Source organism: Neolamprologus multifasciatus, chromosome 10, assembly GCF_963576455.1.
Source record: "Neolamprologus multifasciatus chromosome 10, fNeoMul1.2, whole genome shotgun sequence".
NCBI lineage: Eukaryota > Metazoa > Chordata > Actinopteri > Cichliformes > Cichlidae > Neolamprologus > Neolamprologus multifasciatus.
This window is the reverse complement of record NC_140448.1, coordinates 25,069,896-25,090,400: the sequence shown is the minus strand read 5'-3', so window position 1 is coordinate 25,090,400 and position 20,505 is coordinate 25,069,896. Positions and strand designations below refer to the sequence as shown.

At 38.6% G+C, this 20,505-nt stretch overlaps 2 protein-coding genes across 2 annotated transcripts; both read right to left on the bottom strand.

Annotated features, from left to right (window-relative positions):
- Positions 1-276: 276 nt before the first annotated feature.
- tmem120aa (transmembrane protein 120Aa) lies at positions 277-8,292 on the bottom strand. Its single transcript, XM_085174983.1, has 12 exons — positions 8,101-8,292; positions 6,463-6,581; positions 5,470-5,601; positions 4,842-4,901; positions 4,634-4,729; positions 4,343-4,432; positions 4,024-4,089; positions 3,815-3,876; positions 3,125-3,217; positions 1,200-1,264; positions 993-1,061; positions 277-845 (listed from the first exon to the last, which is right to left on the bottom strand). The coding sequence occupies exons 1-12, from the start codon at positions 8,191-8,193 to the stop codon at positions 732-734; spliced, it is 1,059 nt and encodes a 352-aa protein (XP_085031109.1). The 5' UTR covers positions 8,194-8,292; the 3' UTR covers positions 277-731.
- Positions 8,293-9,667: 1,375 nt separating this feature from the next.
- On the bottom strand, positions 9,668-14,405 carry styxl1 (serine/threonine/tyrosine interacting-like 1). The gene is made up of 8 exons (XM_085174982.1): positions 14,175-14,405; positions 13,404-13,465; positions 13,137-13,236; positions 12,841-12,974; positions 12,140-12,285; positions 11,937-12,034; positions 11,279-11,391; positions 9,668-11,105 (listed from the first exon to the last, which is right to left on the bottom strand). Exons 1-8 carry the CDS (start codon positions 14,275-14,277, stop codon positions 10,953-10,955), a joined length of 909 nt encoding a protein of 302 aa, XP_085031108.1. The 5' UTR covers positions 14,278-14,405; the 3' UTR covers positions 9,668-10,952.
- Between the last annotated feature and the right edge of the window lie 6,100 nt (positions 14,406-20,505).

The window sequence follows — 20,505 nt, the reverse complement described above, 5'->3', positions numbered from 1 at the left end:
TGTTAAGTGACTTAACACTGTCATATAAATCATTCAAGGAAAAAAAATGCACCTAACTTAAGTGATAAAACCTTTAAACTTGTTACAATTAAAATGCTAAATTAAAAACATTAAAATGTTTAAAAGTACATGTCAGAAACAGAACTACAGGATGAAACTGTACCTAAGACACGTTAGAGGCACGTATGTACACAGAGACAATAGTGCAGCATAATAGAGTTAATATTTCACTGTGTTATGAGCCCTGCATAGTACTAAAACCCAAAACACGTGGAGGATGGCGGAGTGTTTTTTATTCAGCAATGCACTTTCTTTAAGGCTAAGATACAAAGCAGCTCAGGATTGAGAAACTTTAGAGCTTCCTAAATAAATACAATGTAAATAAGAAGCTGTTTAACCAAGAGAGACAGATAATTCTGCCTCAACGATCTCACAGTGTAACTTATTAAGACCAATAAAGTATCTGATTACTTCTTTTTAAGTAAGTCATTGTGACAATACTTTAACATGGTGGTCTGACCAACATTTGGAGAAATATGAAATGAAAGGGACTTCAAATCAGATGCAAATTAATAGAAGAAGCTGTATATGTAAACACATGGACAATAATAGAGACCACGTGCTCCTCCTAAGAAAACATTAAAGTGATTGTAATTATATGAATTTACCGTTCCATATATAGGACGGAGTTTTGGAGAATTGGAGAAGCCGTCTCATTAAGGATTACTGTCTTACACGTTTTTAGACTTGTCCTGGTTGTTCATGTATTTCTGGTAAACCACTGCCAGCGTGGTGAAGACGTTTCCCATGAAGAGGACCAAGTAAGAGCAGCCGCACATGAAAACCTAGCAAGATAAACAAAAATAATACACACAAATAATTCTAAATACAGAAAATGTATGCCTTTTATGATTTTTGCTTAATGACCTCATTTATAAAATAAATAAATAAATAAATAAAAAACAAACTTGTGAAAGCTCTGGTGAACAAACCTGCCACTCTTTACATTCTGGGAGCTGAAACATCCTGAAGAGTGTTATGCTGTTGTAAAGCTGCCAAAACTGTAACAGAAAAAATAGTTAACAGTCAAAAATGTCCTAAAACATGTTCCTGCAAGAATTTTCTAATTTAGTATCTAGTGTTTAAAAAAAGAAAAATCTAGTAAAGAGTTCACAGCATTACAGAAAAGAGCCACTTACATGATAAAAGAACAAAAAGGGCAGGAGGAAGGTCAAGCCTCTCCACATCCAGGACTGGAAACCTTCTGAACACAAAGAGGGGAGAGAAGAGAGGCACTCGTTTAAGAGAGACGCTGAGACGATGCATGTGTGTAGGAGGAATATAGACATAGTACACAGCTGACATAAAATAAGATGTTAATATGTAAATGAGACACTGGGATTTAAAAATACTTATCATGTACAAACATGATAGTACAGGGATCAGAATATTGTTTGTGCCAAGTTAAACATTTTACATTTGAACAAGTCTAACTATAAACCAGCTGCTGGTGCAGAAAATACACATCTAGATCACAGACTGTATATCAACGATGGAAGTTCCCAACATGCCAATCAAATCACCCCTTGGTTTCTGGACTCTACACTGTGAAGTCTTAAAGCTAGCTTTTTTAGGATCAAGAGATGACTGTCTTTTTATGTGAGGGTACCCTGATAAGTTATCTGTTAAAGCAAGTAAACTGCATTGATAAAAGTTAAACACTACAATGCAAAAATAAATGTAAACATAGAGAATTTCACTCGCCTAAACTGAAGCAAAACTCCTTATTTATCAGATAAAAGGCACTAATCCATAAAGAACAAAGGGTCTTTTTTTGTGAAAACTTGCTTTTGAAGCCTGCCTCAAGTGGCCAGTCCAGGAACTTCAGTTTCTGGCTTAAACATTTTAGTCAGGCAGCATAACCAACCTGGTGGTGATGCTAAAATGTAATCTCAACTGTTTCCATTGCCTCAGACATACCTTTATCATTCAGTAAATTTATTAGTAAATTACCAAATGTACCACCTGTAACACCCTGAAGTCAGATGCCAAGATCAGCCAGACAAATATATCATGCTTTATCTTGTTCTGTACCACCTTCCTCTTCGGCTTGCGTTATTTCGAAGTCATTTATGAATAGGGATGGGTACCGGTGTCCGGTGCCATGATGGCACCGGTTCTGACATAAACGGTAGTAACCAGACCGAAAAGCAGCGCACATTTCGGTGCTTCATTTCGGTGCTCTTTTTTCCTGAGCTGTGACACACTTTGAATTCTAGCCAATCATTTTACGTTTCCGAGGATAGTAGGCGGGCCCAGGTACGTACGTACTTTTAGAGCAGAGCTACAGATTAAAAATGCCCAAGGCGAAGCAGTCAAAAGTCTGGCTGTACTTCACAGCAAAATATGCAAACTCAGCAGCCTGCAACAAGTGCTTTAAGGTGATACTGTGATACTGTCAAAGGAGGTAACACCTCAAATCCGATGAAACACCTGGCGACGCATAGCGTTTTTTTTTTAAAGCAGAAAAATGCGCCGTATTTGATAGCTTGCTGCGAGACCTCACACCGAGCGCATCTCCTGCGGGTGTGGTGGTGACGGATGATGATGGCAGCAGCAGCCGTTCTTCTCTGCGTGAGTAGCTTAATGTTGTTCGTGTGTAATTTACGTTGAGTAGGCTAACCACGTTATTACATTAATGCATGTAAGGTGAACTAGCAAACATCATCATAGCTACATGCGGCTGTCTTCTTGTTTGATGGCAGATACTCCCTTCACCCTGGCCAAAAAGGCTAAAATGACTAAAGAAAAAGTGGAAAACAGTTAAACATGAGGTTTTTGGACAAAGTTTGTTTTTGTTTAAGCACTGCTTCCAGCCAAGAGTGATGCCATATATGCCCTATAGCTGCAGAAAAGGCTAACATTGTTATCTTTTTACAAAAAAACAGCTGAACATGAGAGGTTTTTGGACCAATTTTGTGTTCTCCATTCTTTAAGCACCGGTTTGAGCACCGTTTAAGCACCGGCACCGTTTCAAAAGTACCAGTTTGGCACCGGTATCGGATAAAACCCAAACGATACCCATCCCTATTTATGAATATACATAACAAGCTGGTGTACTCACCCACTGTAAGGTCCATATTATGTCTCTCTCCCAGTGCTCTGAGTCTGTACAAACAGCCACTTTGGTAGTAGTACTGGAGGAACTGAATGAAACCTAAAAGAAAGAGAAGTGCATGTATGACTTCATTGTTGGGCAAGATATCAGTGACAAAAGTGAGACGAGGACAAACCACAAACAGACTTGCTTACTTTGAATATTATCAACAGTTTACACATTTTAACCGTGTAAGAATGACATGCATGCAGGAAACACATCAGAATGAGTACATTCATATAGCTTTCCTGATTGAGGCTTGTGCATATAGAACCCTAACTATACAAAATTCTTTATTAAAGTGCATTCATTTCCACATTCCAGGTGCCTGATCTAATGTTTCGGTCTCTATACTAACACAGAGACAGATACAGCTTTTATGCACGTTTATGATGCTTCCCATGATGAGAATCGAGTCCCCACAAGATATTTAAATGACTATGGAAAAAATATGCTTTCTATGCTTTTCTCTTTTTTTTCAGTTTTTGTTTGCATTAGTTGTAAATTATTGGATAATTTAGGCCTGAATGAATCCTTAAATTGAAATATGCAGTTCTGCTAGGAAGGCTCAGCTTCATTTTAAGAGTTTGCAAGACAAAATCATCACCTGACAACTCATACTGCAAGCATGTCAATGAAACAGGGGCAGTCTCTTACTTTGGTATAAGCAGTAACTTAGAAACTGGTTCCTAAACATCTGGTAGAGTGCACCTTCAGGCCTGTCAACAAGGACATAAAAACAAAGCACACCCACATAATATGTATGTCATTTAAAACGGAAATGATTTCGATAGCAGGGATGCAAACAGTTATTGTATTATTGAATAATTTTAAAACTGTGATAAAAGTGCAAAAACAGCACTCACCAAGTGAGCATGACTCCAGACAAGAAGGTTGACACATAGTGATGGAAAACCCACCAGCCTTTGATCCTGAAACAATTTGGAAGATTGAAGGATTACAGACGGGATACCAACAAGAAAATAACATCTCATAAATAAGATAAACCAAAAAAATATATAATAGTCATTATAACTGGTCACATACAGTAGTTACAGGAAGGCTTAAGAATAAGGCTTTCTGTAGTTCACAGTGCCCTGCTTTATTACAAAGCCTTTGCATATAATCTCCTATTATCATTAAAACAAAAACAGTGGAGACAAAGGAAATAAAATGGTCACAGACCTAGAGCCGTTGCTGATGAGGATACTCTCCCGGATGGTGAGAGTGCAGTAGTACCACACCAACAGGAAGTTGAACAGGGCGTCTAGGACTCTAAAAACAACAAACATGATGATGATTATCTTCCTTTATACATTAACATGGGACCTGTAGTGGATTTGCAGATAATTCAACATTTACTACTTGCTGCTACAAACATTTGCCAATAATGAGCGAGCTGACAACATCATCTACAAGTTTCATAAAAGCCAACTCAAAAGAAACAAAACAATAATAAGGTGTGGGAAATCATACCTGTAGCTTAACAAAAAGCGACACGTAAAAGAGAATACAAAGAGGATGACAGTGAGGACCAGTTTGAACTTCTCATATTCGTCTTTGTAGGCAAATCTGTTTCATGAAAGAATAGAAATGATTATTATTGTGGTGCTCATGTGGCCGCACTTTAAGAGGCAATTTTAGGTTTGAAAGAAGAAGAAAAAGACCCTTATACGGGACTTACTTTGACTGTTTGTTGAGGAGTGTTACATTGACATTTCCTAAAACAAGATTGAGATATAACCTAAACAGGAAAAGGCATTAGTTATCCAAAATGTCCTCAAATCTTATATAAATATGTTTTGTTTTTAAAACGCAAAACTCATCCACTTTAAACTAGAGATGGACCGATCCGATACTGACGGAAATTACTGGATCGGATATCGGAGAAATAAAAAATGTAATCCGATCCATTAAATATCAAAAAAGCACCTCACAAAACTTACGACACGGCGTAACTCGGCCCATAACCGTAGCACGTCGGAGCATTCCCATGCTAAGCTTAACAACCGATATAAGGAGCGACTGCCTCTCTCTCCCTCTCCTGTTGCTACTTCAATCATGAAACTGCTTAATGATCAGCTGATTGGCTTTTCTGTCGCGAGTCCGTCTCTTTTTTTTTTATTGTTTTATTGATTAAATAATACACTATATCGGATTCATATCGGTATCGGCAGATATCCAAATTTATGATATCGGTATCGGTCATAAAAAAGTGGTATCGTGCCATCTCTACTTTAAACATTTTCCTTGTTTACTTCCATTTGGACAAAAAAATTGTAGCTATTTATCATTCTCATTTAGAATCATACCCATTCCTCTTGGGGAGAAATGCTTCCATCTCAAAAAAAGTATGTGCTCTGTCTTTGATGGAGTCCTCGATTTCTGCGATGGCATCCTTCTCCTCTGGACTTAATTTGGCTGTTGAAGAATTTGATTTGCATCTAATGGAAAAAAAAAAATGTTAGGCCAATTGTTAGGTTTCATGCATGTAAGGAGATGTTCACAGAGTCACTTTTGATTTTAGATCCAGTTTGTGGACGAGGTAGGTTGTGATTCTGTTGTGGCAATTATAATCCATAATAATGCCCTCCTTCGGAAAATGCCTGCAATTGGTCAGATCCTCCTATTGCAGGCTAGATTGAGAACTCAGTGGAGGTGCAGGAGTCTAATTTCCTCCTTAGCACTCATGATTATAATATGCTGAAAGATTATTAATTTTTTGCTCAGTGATGCCAAAAATGACTACCTATCCCAGCTTTAATAGTAACACTCTCCATGTTATGAGCGTGTCAAATCAAACAATGATATATCCATGAACTTAAAAAGTCTGAATTATGAACCCTTAGTATCTGAAGAAAGTATTACGTGAAGTACATTCAAATATAACTCTTACTTGACTTTTAAAGTCCTCACATTTTTTTGCATTTATACTCCCACTGACCATATCTGTCATACTAAGTTCATGTTTTTTTGTAGAGCACAAAGTCTTCCAACACCCAGCTGAAGTTTTTTTTAAAAAGAAACAAAGCTTCTTTAAATGCCAATTAATACTGAACTGCAAAACTAAACATAAAAAGCTGCAGTTACTCTTTAAAAAGCATGTCTGGTAATATTGGAGAAAGTGGAAAAAAGTCCCTGAAAACAACCATCTACTAAAAAGCCAGAATAAATTCCTACCCAATTCATTTTTTGTCCCAGCAACAATCTGGGCTTCTGTATCCTGAATGAGCTGATGACACAAATGCTTTTACAAAAACATCACACACACAAGTTATCTTGTCTCATTTCTGATCAATACTTACTCTTCTAGGGACACAGTGAGCTCTTTCAGTTTCTTCCTCTGACGTGCGATAGCGTTTGAGCAGCTGTCTTGCAGTTTGGTCACGTCCTCAAGTTTCTGTTTATATAGACGATGGGTGTCCTGGGGTTAAAAAGAAAAAAAAAAAATCCAGAGGATAATATAAATATGTATGGTGTAATGCAAAAGTTTTAATTATGATGAAATCTGCAAGGTAGGAAGGGCACAAAAAGATAAAAACCAACCAAAGCTTTAACCAATCAGAATCAGAATCAGAAAGACTTTATTTATCCCCAAGGGGCAATTAACAATTAACCAAAGACTCTGATGCTGTTGCATTTTTTTCTTTAATGGTAATACAGGCTGCTAAATGGGTTATCATGTAATAATCATGGATTTATTGTTAATGGATTCTTGGCATTTCATAGATATTTTAAATGATTACATGAGAAAATCTGTCTTCCAAAGCATTTAAATAAGTTATTGTACCTTAATTATTTAACTATATATCTGAGGTATGTATAATCAGACATAAGTATGTTGCTTTCCAGAAAACATGTGACTGGTTATCACAGTTTGTACAAGTTTGAGACACTTTTAACTGCCAATTTTTTCTGTAAACTGATTCTGTAAAAGTTGGGCACAAGAATAAATTTTTACCCCCTTGGCTTCATATTGTGGCAAATTCCCAGAACTGAGCAATCAGAATTGCACAAGAGACAGAGAAATGGTTGTGCCCTCTTGTATATGACGGAAAGTGATGCAATTTTACGCAGAATTTACAACTGCAGACAGCAGTTACTACTTTGCATTTTACTATTCACACACACATATTGCTAGAGGGCAATCTGGCATTCAGTATCCCACTCAAGGATACTTTGAAAGGAATTGATCCAACAACCTTCCAGTTAGTAGACACCCCACTGTACCACCCAAGCCACAGCTGCTCTAATATGATGTGTAAATTGACATGGTAAGACAAGTTACCTAGAAAAATATTTGTGCATTGTGCTACATTTACTAGCATAAACAAACCTACTCAAAAAACTCTGTCTCAATGTATTAATCTTAGCAAAGACACACTGAATATATAAAATCTATTTTATGTGTTTGCATCATTGTCTTGCAGTTAAAATGCTCGCCTTTTTAAAATGTAAAATTTCCAGTTACTCCAAAATTCACATTCAGTATATTGCTCCAACAATTGTGTTTTTAAATGTAGTTTTTCTTTCCTTGATGCTGGTTTAGGACCTGAACACTTCCTTTGACAAGTGACATACGTATTTCAGTGCCTGCCATTTAGTTATATATTAACACCACACCTATATCAATATATGCGCACTGTAACGGATCTAAGCTCTCAACGATAACAACAAACCAACACCCATAGCCCGAGGTTCTTCCTTTAACAGTGTGACAGCTGTCACGGTGGAGGAAAAAAAGAGGCTGTTGTCCTCGCAGGAATTAAGCTTAAGTTTCAATGACATTTTCTACATCTCTTGGCTGTCACAAGACAGTTATCTTGAGCTGCTGAAGGCGAGCCCCTCATTCTGTAGCCTGTGCGTTTCCCCCACCTACCCCCGACTGTTAGCTTACCCGGGCAGGGGTAACCAGGGGTGGACACACCATTTACTTAAAATACCTGAATCTGTTGGTAGTCCTTCTCTAAATCCTCCCATTCGTGTAAGCACTCAGATAAACCACCTGGACTGAACAACATTTTTCCCTCTGGCATCAGGAAGCCTCGCGGAGTTGGTCAATAATCACACTCGAGTGAGCAACAGTTGTACCACCAAACAGAATTAAAGTTTAACAGATAAACAAGCGCTACTTCCTGCAAGCACCTTCAAAATAAAGGTCTCGAGGTATTTTAACGTTCCCAGTTCAAAACGGATGATTAATAAAATACGTAAATTGGCATTAGTTAAACATAATTACAAATGTGATGTAACTAATTGCGGTTTAATATTTTATTAATTTATGTTTTAGTTTCCAATGAATAAGTGATTTATGGGGTACTTTCAGTGAGTTTTTGTTACTGACACCGATGGTCCAAAACCCCCCAAAAAACAACCCCCCCAATAAATAAATAAAAAATAAGAAATAAATAAATAAAAACAGAAGGTAGAAGGACACACATTATGTAAACACAGTAATTATAGTGTGTGTGTGTGTGTCTGTGTGTTTGTCTGATTTTGGCTTAAACCACCATTATTTGTAAGTCTATTATTTTAACATGAATTTGTTTTAATTTAATTTAACTTCATTTGTAATTTCATTTACTTATTTCATTGCTGCTCTGTTATGAACATAATGTATTCGAATGGTGGCTTACAGAATAATTTCATATATATCTTTTTTTCAAATAGTATAGATAGCAGTAATCCTATAAAGTCCAAATATATTACTGTGTTCACTCCAAAACCACTTTACACTAACAACAGTACTATTTAATTTCAAGGATTAAAAATGTATGCTTTTAATTTTTTTTTTATGTCCCATCCGGTTAATCATAGGCTTGTAACTAGTTACCCCAATCAGATGTCAGGCTGGCATTTCGGTTTCCCCTTTCAGCCAATCAGCTCTAGCATCTTTAGAGCCGCTTTGTCACATCAGGAAATAGTGCCCTGAGTTATATCTTTCAGGCAATACAACAGCTTTTTATCCATCCAAACTAACCAAGCTAATAAGCCGGGTTTGCCACATTACCCTAAACTGTCATCTAATCCTAGCCATGCTAGAAACTATAGAAACACAGATAATTATATTATATGTTACTACTCAGTTGGGATTTTACAGAGAAGGCACTCTCTCACCAGAAAGGTAAAATCCAGGGTTATAAATTGCACACCACTTGGCCTGTGGCCTGTATTTTTAGAGGTGACGTTGTGCAACTGTGCAAATAGGGGAAAGTGTTACCGTCAATAATGTAAGCGCCTCTGGCAGGGCCATTTAAGAACCTAAATCAACAAAACCTTTGTCAATACAAACCAGGTCCTTTAAATTCTGCAAAATACAAAAAAAAAGAAGAAGCAAAAAACAAAAAAAAGAAGATGTTTTTTTAAATCCTTGTGTATTGTAAAACTATATCAACACCTGAAATTGAAATCTTTGCTTCTTAACCTTAAAAAATCCATAAAAATGGTGAAAAGGTTATGTTTGCATTTAAGGCGATAATGAATAATGAATGGAGAAATTCATTATTTAGAAAAGTTTATTTAAACACAGTTTTATTAACCATTTCTGAACTGTTTAAATGAGCAGTTTTAAAAAGAAAGAAAGTAATTTACTTGAAATTGATCCTTTAAATTACACCCTAAATTTTGTGATGAAAGGGAATGTTTGGAGATTTCATTGCTTTGGATAAAATTTCCACTTAAAGTCACTGGACATTTCAATACTTTCAACATTTCCAATAAATCTCAGTGTATTTATTTAAACAGTTCAATCCAATATTAAATGAACTAATACTGAATGAACCTAATTTGTATCTTAATTAAAATACAATTCCCCTGTCCCCTCCTTGAATTGCTGCCTTATTTTGGTAGAGGGGTTTTTGTGTCCAAGGGATCCCAGGGGCTATGTTGTCAGGGGGCTTTTGCCCCCTGGTAGGGTTTACCATGGCAAATTGGTCCTGGGTGAGTGACCAGACAAAGAGCGATTGAAAAACCCCTGTGAGTGTGAAATCTAGGGAACAGTTCACTCTGCCCAGGATAGAGTTACAGGGTTACTGGGGCCCTGCCCTGGAGCCAGCCCCGATGGTAATGGTAGTGGTGGTAGTGGTGGGGGCACAGCCCAAAGAGGGGACACCACCCACAGGAGGCGCTATGGGGTAGGGTGCAGTGTGTGCAGGGGCGGAGACCCTGACAGAACAATCACCGGGCTACCGAGCAATTGGGATATGGAATGTCACCTCTCTGGTGGTGAAGGAGGCTGGGCTAGTGCGTGAAGTTGAGAGGTACTGGCTAGATATAGTCAGGCTGACCTCAACGCACAGCTTGGGCTCTGGAACCAGTCTCCTGGAGAGGGTCTTGACTCTGTTCCAGTCTGGAGTTTGCTTTGATGAGAGGTGGTGGACTGGGATGGGTATCTTAGTATCCCCTCCGCTTGCTGCCTGTGCATTGCAGTTGAGGTGGTTTGGGCATCTGACAAGGATTCCTTCTGAGCGCCTCCTGGGTAAGGTGTTCTGGGATTGTCCCACCAGGAGGAGGCCCTGGGGCAGACCCATGACATGCGGGAGAGATTATACCTCTTGGTTGCCCTAGGAACGCTTTTGTGTTCCCCTAGACAAGCTGGCCAGGGAGAGGGAGGTCTGGGCCTCTCTGCTTAGTCTGCTGCACCCACGACCTCCCCGCAGATAAGCGGAAGAGAAGGGATGGATGGATTAAAAACCAAGGTCCTGTGAAGTTACAGACTTACATGCAGTCAATGTAGGTATATCAGATATTTTAAATGTTACAGGGGGCACATATACAGAATCCAGAGTTCAGATGACTAAAAAAATTCTTCTTTTGTTAAAAATGTGATCGAGACAAAATCAGTCGTTGTTGTTCCCAAAGTGTGAAGCTCCCAGTTGGACAACTGCTGCAGAAAACCTGTGTTTGGCCTCATGATGGGTTTACATTTGAGCATATGCGTCCAGGCCTCCTGAAAAAGTTAAACCAACATCATTATGCACTGTATTTACTGTACTTTCTATAACTAGGATCAGTTCTTTCTTGGTGCCATTTTGGAAAATATATAAATTTTCTTGCCATTTGAAGACACAAGAGCCACACTTTGTGCTCACACTGCCACTAAACTGAACGAAACAAACTTGCCTTTAGTGTGTATTTGAGGTTATGGATGAGAAATGCAATGGCCACTGCGCTGGCGCGGCTTCTGCCTTGCCTGGAAACTATCAGGACATGAGAGCCCATGTTGATGTGGGAACCTGAAAGCAGGAGATAATAAGAAAGTCCTCTGCAACACCTGTTCTGTGCAACACTTACTACATTTATAGCAACAAAAGACAGAAATTAGAAAAATCTGAAATCATTCATTACAATTTGTGGTGGATGGATTGCATTGCATAATACACATTGCCTCAAATAATAATTTTCTTTTTAAAATACATTCAGTAAGTTAACGTTACACTCTGTGATTTTAAGTTAAAGCTATGACTTCTGGATTCATGATACATGATGCATGTCTTTCAGATGGACAGTCTTGAAGCTGTTGCATTTTTACATATTAATAACAAAATAATTCAGAATTTGAGTAATATGCAATCAGTTTTTTAGTTTGAGATCTTGAAATTTTTACCTGAACTAAGACAGCCAACTGCATTTTATATAATTATTTCTGTTCTCCTTCTAGAGTTTGCCCAACTGAAGAAATTCAGACACCTATAATTCACTGGTTTCTGACTTCTATGAATTAAATTATAAAATTCAGATTTTTAAACGTCTCGTTAATGAAAGCAAAGGAACAACTTACTAACAAAATTGCAGATCCTTTCAAAGCTTGAATATAAATCAGACCGTACTGAGTCAGCCACAGGGGTGATAAGCAAGGTATGGATCTCCTTCATGAACCTTGATTTGAAGGAATTTAAAAGAGTAAAAAACAACAACAAATAAGATCTATAAAGCAATATGTTAATTATTCTCTCTAATACTCAATATCCAGCCCAGCCTTACTCAAGAGTGTTACTCTCTGAGATGCTGACGATAGCACCGATTTTCAGGTCTTTGAGAAGAGTGGAGTCCATGGATTGCTTCTCATCACCCATGTACAGCAGTCCTGCTAAGATCTCCACTGGGTAAATCTTAAGGCTTTCCAGCTCCTGAGGTAGCCCACAGATATATACAATCAATTACAACAATTCTCCAAACTGCTTAGACTGGAGCCTATCTCAGCTGTTATGGGGCTAACAGAAATACTCAATGGTACCATCCACACTGAAGGCCAATTTATAATCACCGGTTAACATAACATGCATGTCTTTGGACCATGACAGGAAACTGGAGTACTTTGGGAAAAGGGTAAACATCCAGGTTAACCAGTAGGTGTCAAACAGGAAACTTATTGCATGCAAGGTGGCAGTGCAATAATTACCTGACACATTTTATATTTATTAGGCAGCAACTGGAATCAGTTCACTTTAGCTGGATATGTGGGAACACATATTAGTAAGAAACTGCCCTGTAGCCGCTAAACACTGGCCTTATGTTACCTTATATTGCAACATATGTAATTTGGCAATTAATGGAATGTTGATGGAAGATTTGTATACCTGGCTCCAGATAAGACAGCCCCCCCCCACATAATCTTAAATTGATGAAAAAAAGTGAGAAAAAAAAATGATGGCAGGAATGTTTGTGTTTTAGGAATGTTCTACCATGATGGTGTTCAGGATTTTCTCAGTCCTCAAAAAAGGGTATTGAGCTGAGAATCTCTGAAAGCCTCCTCTCAATATCTTGACTGGATTGAGGCTAGCCTTAGCGAACACTTGGGCACATGAAGTTGCTCTGCCTGTAATCACAGGGAGAGAGCAACAATAAGCATTGCTTTTAAGGCTGAAATACAGCTTTTATTTATTTATTTTTGTTTGTTTGCAGGAAGCTATTTGCATTGTTGTGCCAAAAGAAAACAACGACTTGCTCTGAAGAAATCTCTCTTATATACCACTCTAACCTTGCTCCTGTAAAGAGCTTGTGTTGTTGTCGTAGACCACCACATGCCGCATACTTTCAACCTCCACCAACTCTGGAAGAAGGAATGTCCCCTCTGGGTCCTTGAAAAAGTCAATTTGAAGGTTTTGGTACAGTCATGTGCAAAAGGTTTAGAGGAAAGGTTAAAGCCTGACTAAATGTACAGGAGAAATTTGTAGTTTGAGCTCTGGGTTTTTGCACACACACACACACAGACACATGTCAACTGTGGACCAAATGATAGCCATACCATTTTAGCATTTTTAGCAGTTATGATGTGACTCCTGTAGTAATCTTTGGCTTCATTAGCATCTGGAACAGAGACATACAACACTCAACAAAGTTACAACTAACGGAATCAAGTTTATCAATCAATTAAAACAGATTATTATCAATCTCACAATCTTATTTGGTTTCCATATTTTTAGTGATATCAACTTTTGTATTTGTCAATCATTATCAATTCTTTTCTTTCTCTCTCTTTTTTTTGAGATATATGTAATTTTGCCTATATTTGACAACAGCATAATAAAACTGGAAATTCCGTTTTTTAATGTGCCACCCCAATATTTTTGTTGGCCCCCATATGGCCACCACTATAAAAAGACTGGAGGCGCCCCTGCTAAAGGGAGCAGGCGAAATAAGAAAAAAAAAAATGATATTGCAAAATATAATATTGTATAAAGTTACAAGTAAATCCATTAAGTGTCATGTTTGTGTTTGAACACTTTTTACGTTTTACTCTAAATCAAGCCTGCGGGTTTGTTTTGTTTTTTGCGCTAATGGGCAAGGTTTTGATAAAAGTATAAAATCATCCAGAACAAAATTGGGTATAATATCTTTTGCTCTCTGAGACTTTGTTACTATTTTCAGATCTGCACAGAAAGTTGTGAGAATGAGTCTCCTAAAGAAACAAAAAGCATGTGCTATAGCACTCATACCCATAGACAAGCACATAGAGTAATTAAGGATAGGACTTATCTAACCAGACAAATGTTGGTACTGGCCGATTTTCTCTTACCAATCAAACACAGGTAGTTGATCTCTGCGAGTCTGGGCACACGTCGGCACTGATTGAGGATATTGTAGAGCTCAAGCGTCTCACACATCACGATTTTAGCCATCACACGGACAGCTATAACAAGAAAACACTGAACTGGAAAACTAATGTCAGCAAGAGATCCGAAAAGCTTGACCTGCCAGGTAAACGCAGATACAAGTAGCACGTCCGCTTCCGCTTTTTTTTGTATGGGTTCTGTTGCTAAGCAACTCAGCGTTATCGCTCATTGGGCGTTGGCGATGATGTAGATTCTGCATTGTAGAACGGTAAGTGACTGCACCTGTGGGAGGGAGAGCCTGAAAGTATTTAAAGGAGCTCAGTGAACAGGCCTGTATTGTTCTGGAGTGAGGAAGCTGGTGAGTGTAGCTCGTGACTCAGCCAAGCATGCTGCAGCCTATTTTACTTTTAATTGTGGGAGAAGTGTTCTAGTTGCATCCTGATTCCACTGTTTTGGGAGTCCGTTGAACCTCTGACCCTTGGGGAAATACTGAACCCAGGAAGAGTTAAGTGTTTTTAATGACTCTTAGTTATCTGTCTCTATATGTTATTTCTAGAAAAAATGAAGGACTTAAACATCTATTGTAATAGTAGCTTAACAGTATCTTGGCTTCACCGACTAGCTTTTTTAATGATTTCCCAAAGTACAAATGCAAACAGTCCATACAAAGGCATTTAGAAAGAAGAGTTTCTCCCTTTAATCTGAAGTTAAGTGTTAGCTAATCTGTTAGCTAATCTTAAAATGTCTATTTCTTGCTTTCACTTAACATCAGTGTGTTGAGAAGTCTTACGAATCCTTCTGCAATATACTTGTTTGGAGTGACGTTTGGAAATCTTTCTAAAACATTTCTGGACTATTAAAATTGAGGGTAAACGTTCATTTACCCTCTAAGCTTGCTAAGTGGCAAATATTGGTGCCATTTCAGCTAACACATTGCTGTTAAAATTATGAGGGGCAATTAATAAGAAATTGAGAGGGATTTTTATTCTTTGAGATATTAACGTGATTCAAAGCAACTCCTATGTTCCTCACCGTCCTTCTATATTTCCTAAAAACAATGCTGATCTTAGAAGGCAAAAAAGCAACCCTACCTTATCTCTGCCTCTTCCCTTAACTTAAGACTTGGTGATTTTAATACCACAATGATGACATGGATTGTCTGGTGTGCACAGGCAGGAATTGGAGCTTTCCCTGGTAGGATGAAGGAATGTTTCTCCTTTGGGATTCATTCATAAACTCTTGGTAGTGTTGCAGTGAAAGTGGTCAGAGCAGTTGTCTCGGGGGCACATCCCTAGACTCGAGGGGGTTGCTGTTTATACAGTTGCCTTTCTCACTCTTGTGGTTTTCAGTGCATAAATACCCACTGCAAGTAACTGCATGAAGACTAGGGTTGAGATTAGTAAGTTTCTTGGTAAGCAGTCAGTGGGAGAGCTCTAATTAAATTGCACATCATGGATCACTGCTGTTCTCTAAGGCTAGCTTTGTTTAACCTGCATTTGAACAGAATACTTTATTAATCTTGTGGTAATAGTTACAATAAGAACAGTAACAGACTGAACTAAATTAATGATATTAAATATATAAAAATAAATATAAATATAAAATATAAAAAAAAATACTTTTTTAAAAAAAAATTATTGTGCCATGGTCCCGTTCCTAGATGACAGTGCCACTGCACTAAGAACAAACTCTGTCAACCCACCTGTTTGAGAGAAGGCTATTAAAATAAAGTAACAAAGGAAAAATAAGAAGTTAAAGTGTGGAGGGCCAACGGGGACAACTGAAATGGGCTGCATGCTGGTTGACTCGTGCATTTTTCCTGTTCCTTTCTAGCTCGTAAAATTTAAAATGTTAAATTCTATAATTCAGTTCAGCCTTTTGGTTTGGTGTCCTTGCAAACCTTGATAGGTGCCATTATGGATGTTCTATTCTCAGTGTTCAAGAGAATGCAGAACACAGGTTTGAGATCAAATTTCATCAGGTTAATGTGGATCATGCTTGCTTATCCTTTGTGGATTTTTTTTTTTTTTTTGTTACCCTGATAAACAAATTCATCAAAATCTTAAGTGCCTATTTAAAACCAAAAACTAGCAAAACATGCTTGCAAGGTAGAAATAGAAATTTCATAAATTGGTTGACATATTGGCCATTGTTATTACATTCAAATTGACACACTATTGCAGAATTGAACATGGAGCTACTGCTTCTTTTAGAACATTTTAATAATCCCTACAATTTTTATTGTTTTTAAACTAAAGAATCAAATTATAAGCATGCATGCAAATCAAAACACTGATCCAAAGACTTGCCCACTAAGGTTGTTGTTATTATTTATTTATTTATTTATTGTTAAGTTTGAAAATGTGTGAAACCTATGGAAGTCAAACAAGAGCCTCTAGCTCGGCTGGCAGGGATAGGTGAAGGGAAAGGCTTGCATTCAATAAAAGTCCACTTGTTCACTTATGACTCTCAAAAGGTTGATTCTGTTCATCTGGACGGGTGTTCTCAGTGAGAGAAATGTTTCTTCACTCATCTAAGTGACTACTTTAGTCTTGCTGACTGAATGCTTTCCCAACCTTATAAACAGTACATTTGCATAACTAGCCCACTAAATGAACAATGGGCTGATCCTTGATCATTAACATGCAAACTGTCATGACATTGATCAAATACCATTCATCAGTGGCCATGAGTACCATTCAGAGTTAAAATGGCTGCAATCACAGCATTGTAAGATGTTGACAGATGTACCCTTAGGCACCATCCTCTATTCAGAGATGGTCTTTCCCTTTTCACATAAGTGGCCTCATTGACTCCCTGCTCAAACTAACATTCCTCTGTCCAGGATGTGTACATCCTCATCGAAAGAATTGTCCAGTGGCCGCTGTCTAAATAGACTGCAGAGTCTTGGCCTGACGAGTTAGTTTTTCTGTCTTGTGCCATCTGCTTTGCCAGAGGTTGTTTGGCTTCCCCGATCATGGCAATCCTCCTGGCACTTAACAGCGTACACTACATTACTGTTTGTACTGGGGGACCTGATCCTTGGGGTGGACCAATTTTTGGTGCAGTGTGTTTTGGAGTTTAAAAGGCACAAAGACATTGTGTTTAGAAAAAATGTCTCAACTGTTCTGATACTCCTGACACAACGGATCACAAGGGGTTTTCGCTTGGGCACCAGTTGTCCTTCTCTCCCTGATTGCCTGGTGCTTTAAGCGCCTTCCCAGATTTGACAAATGTCCAGCTGGGATGACCATGTTTACTGATTCAGTTTTGTTGACCCAGGGTGATGTATATAAAACTTTTTTGGGGGTTTTGTTTTTGTAATTTTTTTTTTTTTGATAGTTTCCAACATAATGGCCACCTCCACTGAAAGGCACTTTCCATCCTCAGCCTGTATCACCACCAAATCAAGATAGGATGAGCTTTACTCAAACTCATAAATAAACTTCAGTGATGAATCAGAGTAGTAACTGGTGTTGCTCACTTGCCTTGTTTTCCCAAAAAAAATCTTGTTTTTTGGAATGTGTTTTATGGCCACCTACAAGAAACAGGATTTTGTTAGCGCTTCAGGATGATCTAGTTTGCATTCTGTTCATGAAAAGCATGTGACGATCCTTACTGGTAAATTGTCTGCGTTACGATAGCCAGCAAACACTGATCCAAATCCTCCATCACCAAGTTGATGCTCCTGGATGTATCTGGCTTCAAATTCAGCTGAACAGACACAATCATGAACCAATTTGGTTTCATAACGTGTGAGAAAGGACAATGGTAATATGGCACCAGTGTTACCTGAACTCTAACATAAGGGAATGTCTAAGATTAAGTATTTAATGAGTGTTAAATTAAGCACAATGTGGTTTGAGGGATTCAGAATTTCAAGCATACCTCTGCCAGTGTTCACCGAGGATGAAGTTGGATCATTCTCGTAGTCCAAAGGCCCCTTGCCAACTCCCCTGCTTGTCACAGACTCTGACAGCCTTGTCTTTTTGCTGAAGGCCTGTTCAGAACTGGCCTTCCTTTTGGTTGCCTTGCAGAGCTTGACTGATGTGTTCTGTGGTGCCATTGTGCTGTTTGTTGAAATAAAGGCAGACTACAGATGACCCTGAATTTATAGTGACCTGTAGCCATTGTCTGCATTGCAGAAACTGCATGTAGCTGCAGTAATGACACCTGGTTATGTCATTTGGAATTCACCAAATTTAATATTGAATCTAAGTGTGACATTGCCAAACGCTGGACTTTCGTGGTGTTTTTTTTTTTTTTAATTAATTTTTTTTGGTCCCCTCCCAAATCAGACCAGGAGTGACATGTTTAGTTGAATGTTCTCGTATTGCAGTCTGAGTGGTGTCTAAAAAGACATGGCCTTTATAGATTAGGTTCCCCAGAATGTTCCCCAGTCTTGTTAGGAGAGATGGCATTCATCCTACTTTGGATGGAGTAGCTCTCATTTCTAGAAATCTGGACAATTTATTCATGCTGAAATGGTGGTGCAAGAGAGGCATGCTGGGCTGTTTTGAAGGTTGTGAACTCTTCTGATTTATCAGGACATCCTGTATAATGAGCAAAATAGGTTTGTCCCTTTACTCTACCTTACATGTCCCATACTGACAGTTACCTGCAATGTCACTTTCTGACAGATGGCACTCTTATAAATTCTGAATCTGATTTGACCAGTTGTATCAGGAGTGCTTGTTGTCATGGTTGGCTGTATGGCAGGCAGGAGTGGTGGACCCAAAATGCAGGACTCTTAGGAAACGAGGTTTCAACTGAAAATGCAGCTTTATTGCTGGAACAAAACTTCAACATAAAATTAAACTCACAAAAGCAAACAAAACTCTAAACTGAGGTGCAGGAGGACTGGAAATCATGAACACACAGCAAGTTGAGGGTACGACGCGACAGGGAGCACAGGAAAAAACAGGGCTTAAATACACAGGGGAGTAATTTGGAAATGGACAACAGGAGGGAGACACAGCTGGGAGAAATTAGGTTAACGAGACAGGAGAAAGGTAAAACTGAACACATTGACATAAGACATGAACTTTCAGAATAAAACAGGAAACTAACAGACACAAGCATGGACAGACAGAGGGAACACAGGCAGGCATGCAACACACACACTGGCACATAGCAAACCTAAACAAAAGACAAGGCAGAATAAACAAGAATATAAAGAAACACAAAACACTGAGTCCTCAGACTCAGGACTAGGGATGGGTATCGTTTAGGTTTTATCCGATACCGGTGCCAAACCGGTACTTTTGAAACGGTGCCGGTGCTTAAACGGTGCCCAAACCGGTGCTTAAAGAATGGAAAACACAAAATTGGTCCAAAAACCTCTCATGTTCAGCTGTTTTTTTGTAAAAAGATAACAATGTTAGTCTTTTCTGCAGGTATAGGGCATATATGGTATCACTCTGGGCTGGAAGCAGTGCTTAAACAATGGAAAAAACACAAACTTTGTCCAAAAACCTCTCATGTTTAACTGTTTTCCACTTTTTCTTCGGTCATTTTAGCCTTTTTGGCCAGGGTGAAGGGAGTATCTGCCATCAAACAAGAAGACAGCCGCATGTAGCTATGATGGTGTTTGCTAGTTCACGTTACATGCATTAATTTAATAACGCGGTTAGCTTACTCAACGTAAATTACACACGAACAACATTAAGCTACTCACGCAGAGAAGAACGGCTGCTGCTGCATCATCATTTCTGCTACACTGGCAGGGCTAGGTTCATCGGATTTAAAGTGTGACCTCCTTTGACAGTATCAGCTTAAAGCACTTGTTGCAGGCTGCTGAGTTTGCATCTTTTGCTGTGAAGTACAGCCAGACTTTTGACCGCTTTGCCTTGGGCATTTTTAATCTGTAGCTCTGCTCTAAAAGAACGTACGTACCTGGACCCGCCTACTATCCTCGAAACGTAAAATGATTGGCTAGAATCTAAAGTGTATCATTCCATACCAGTTGGTGGCGGTAATGCACCTTTCAGTTGTTTGCCAACCGCCAATAGAAATGTAAGGAAGAAGAAAGTGTATCACAGCTCAGGAAAAAAAAGCACCGAAATAAAGCACCGAAATGCGCGCTGCTTTTCGGTCTGGTTACTACCGTTTATGTCAGAACCGGTGCCATGATGGCACCGGATACCGGTACCCATCCCTACTCAGGACCATGACACTTGTGTCCATTCATAGCCGTAAGTGATGGTATTGTGTCAAAAAGTTGAGACTTTAAACTGTTACAAATGACTTGACCTAAAATCTGACAAATTGGTCTATCGTATCTCTCAAAGAATA

Excerpts from the sequence above, each read along its gene's own strand:
- tmem120aa (XM_085174983.1), bottom strand. The coding sequence starts at position 8,193 with ATGCCAGAGGGAAAAATGTTGTTCAGTCCAGGTGGTTTATCTGAGTGC. Across the intron at positions 4,730-4,841 it reads CTCCTCAACAAACAGTCAAA|ATTTGCCTACAAAGACGAAT; the intron begins GTAAGTCCCGTA and ends TTCATGAAACAG. Across the intron at positions 1,062-1,199 it reads CCTTTTTGTTCTTTTATCAT|TTTTGGCAGCTTTACAACAG; the intron begins GTAAGTGGCTCT and ends TTTCTGTTACAG.
- styxl1 (XM_085174982.1), bottom strand. The coding sequence starts at position 14,277 with ATGGCTAAAATCGTGATGTGTGAGACGCTTGAGCTCTACAATATCCTC. Across the intron at positions 12,035-12,139 it reads TCAGAGAGTAACACTCTTGA|GTTCATGAAGGAGATCCATA; the intron begins GTAAGGCTGGGC and ends CTTCAAATCAAG. Across the intron at positions 11,392-11,936 it reads AAGGATCTGCAATTTTGTTA|GTTCCCACATCAACATGGGC; the intron begins GTAAGTTGTTCC and ends TCCTGCTTTCAG.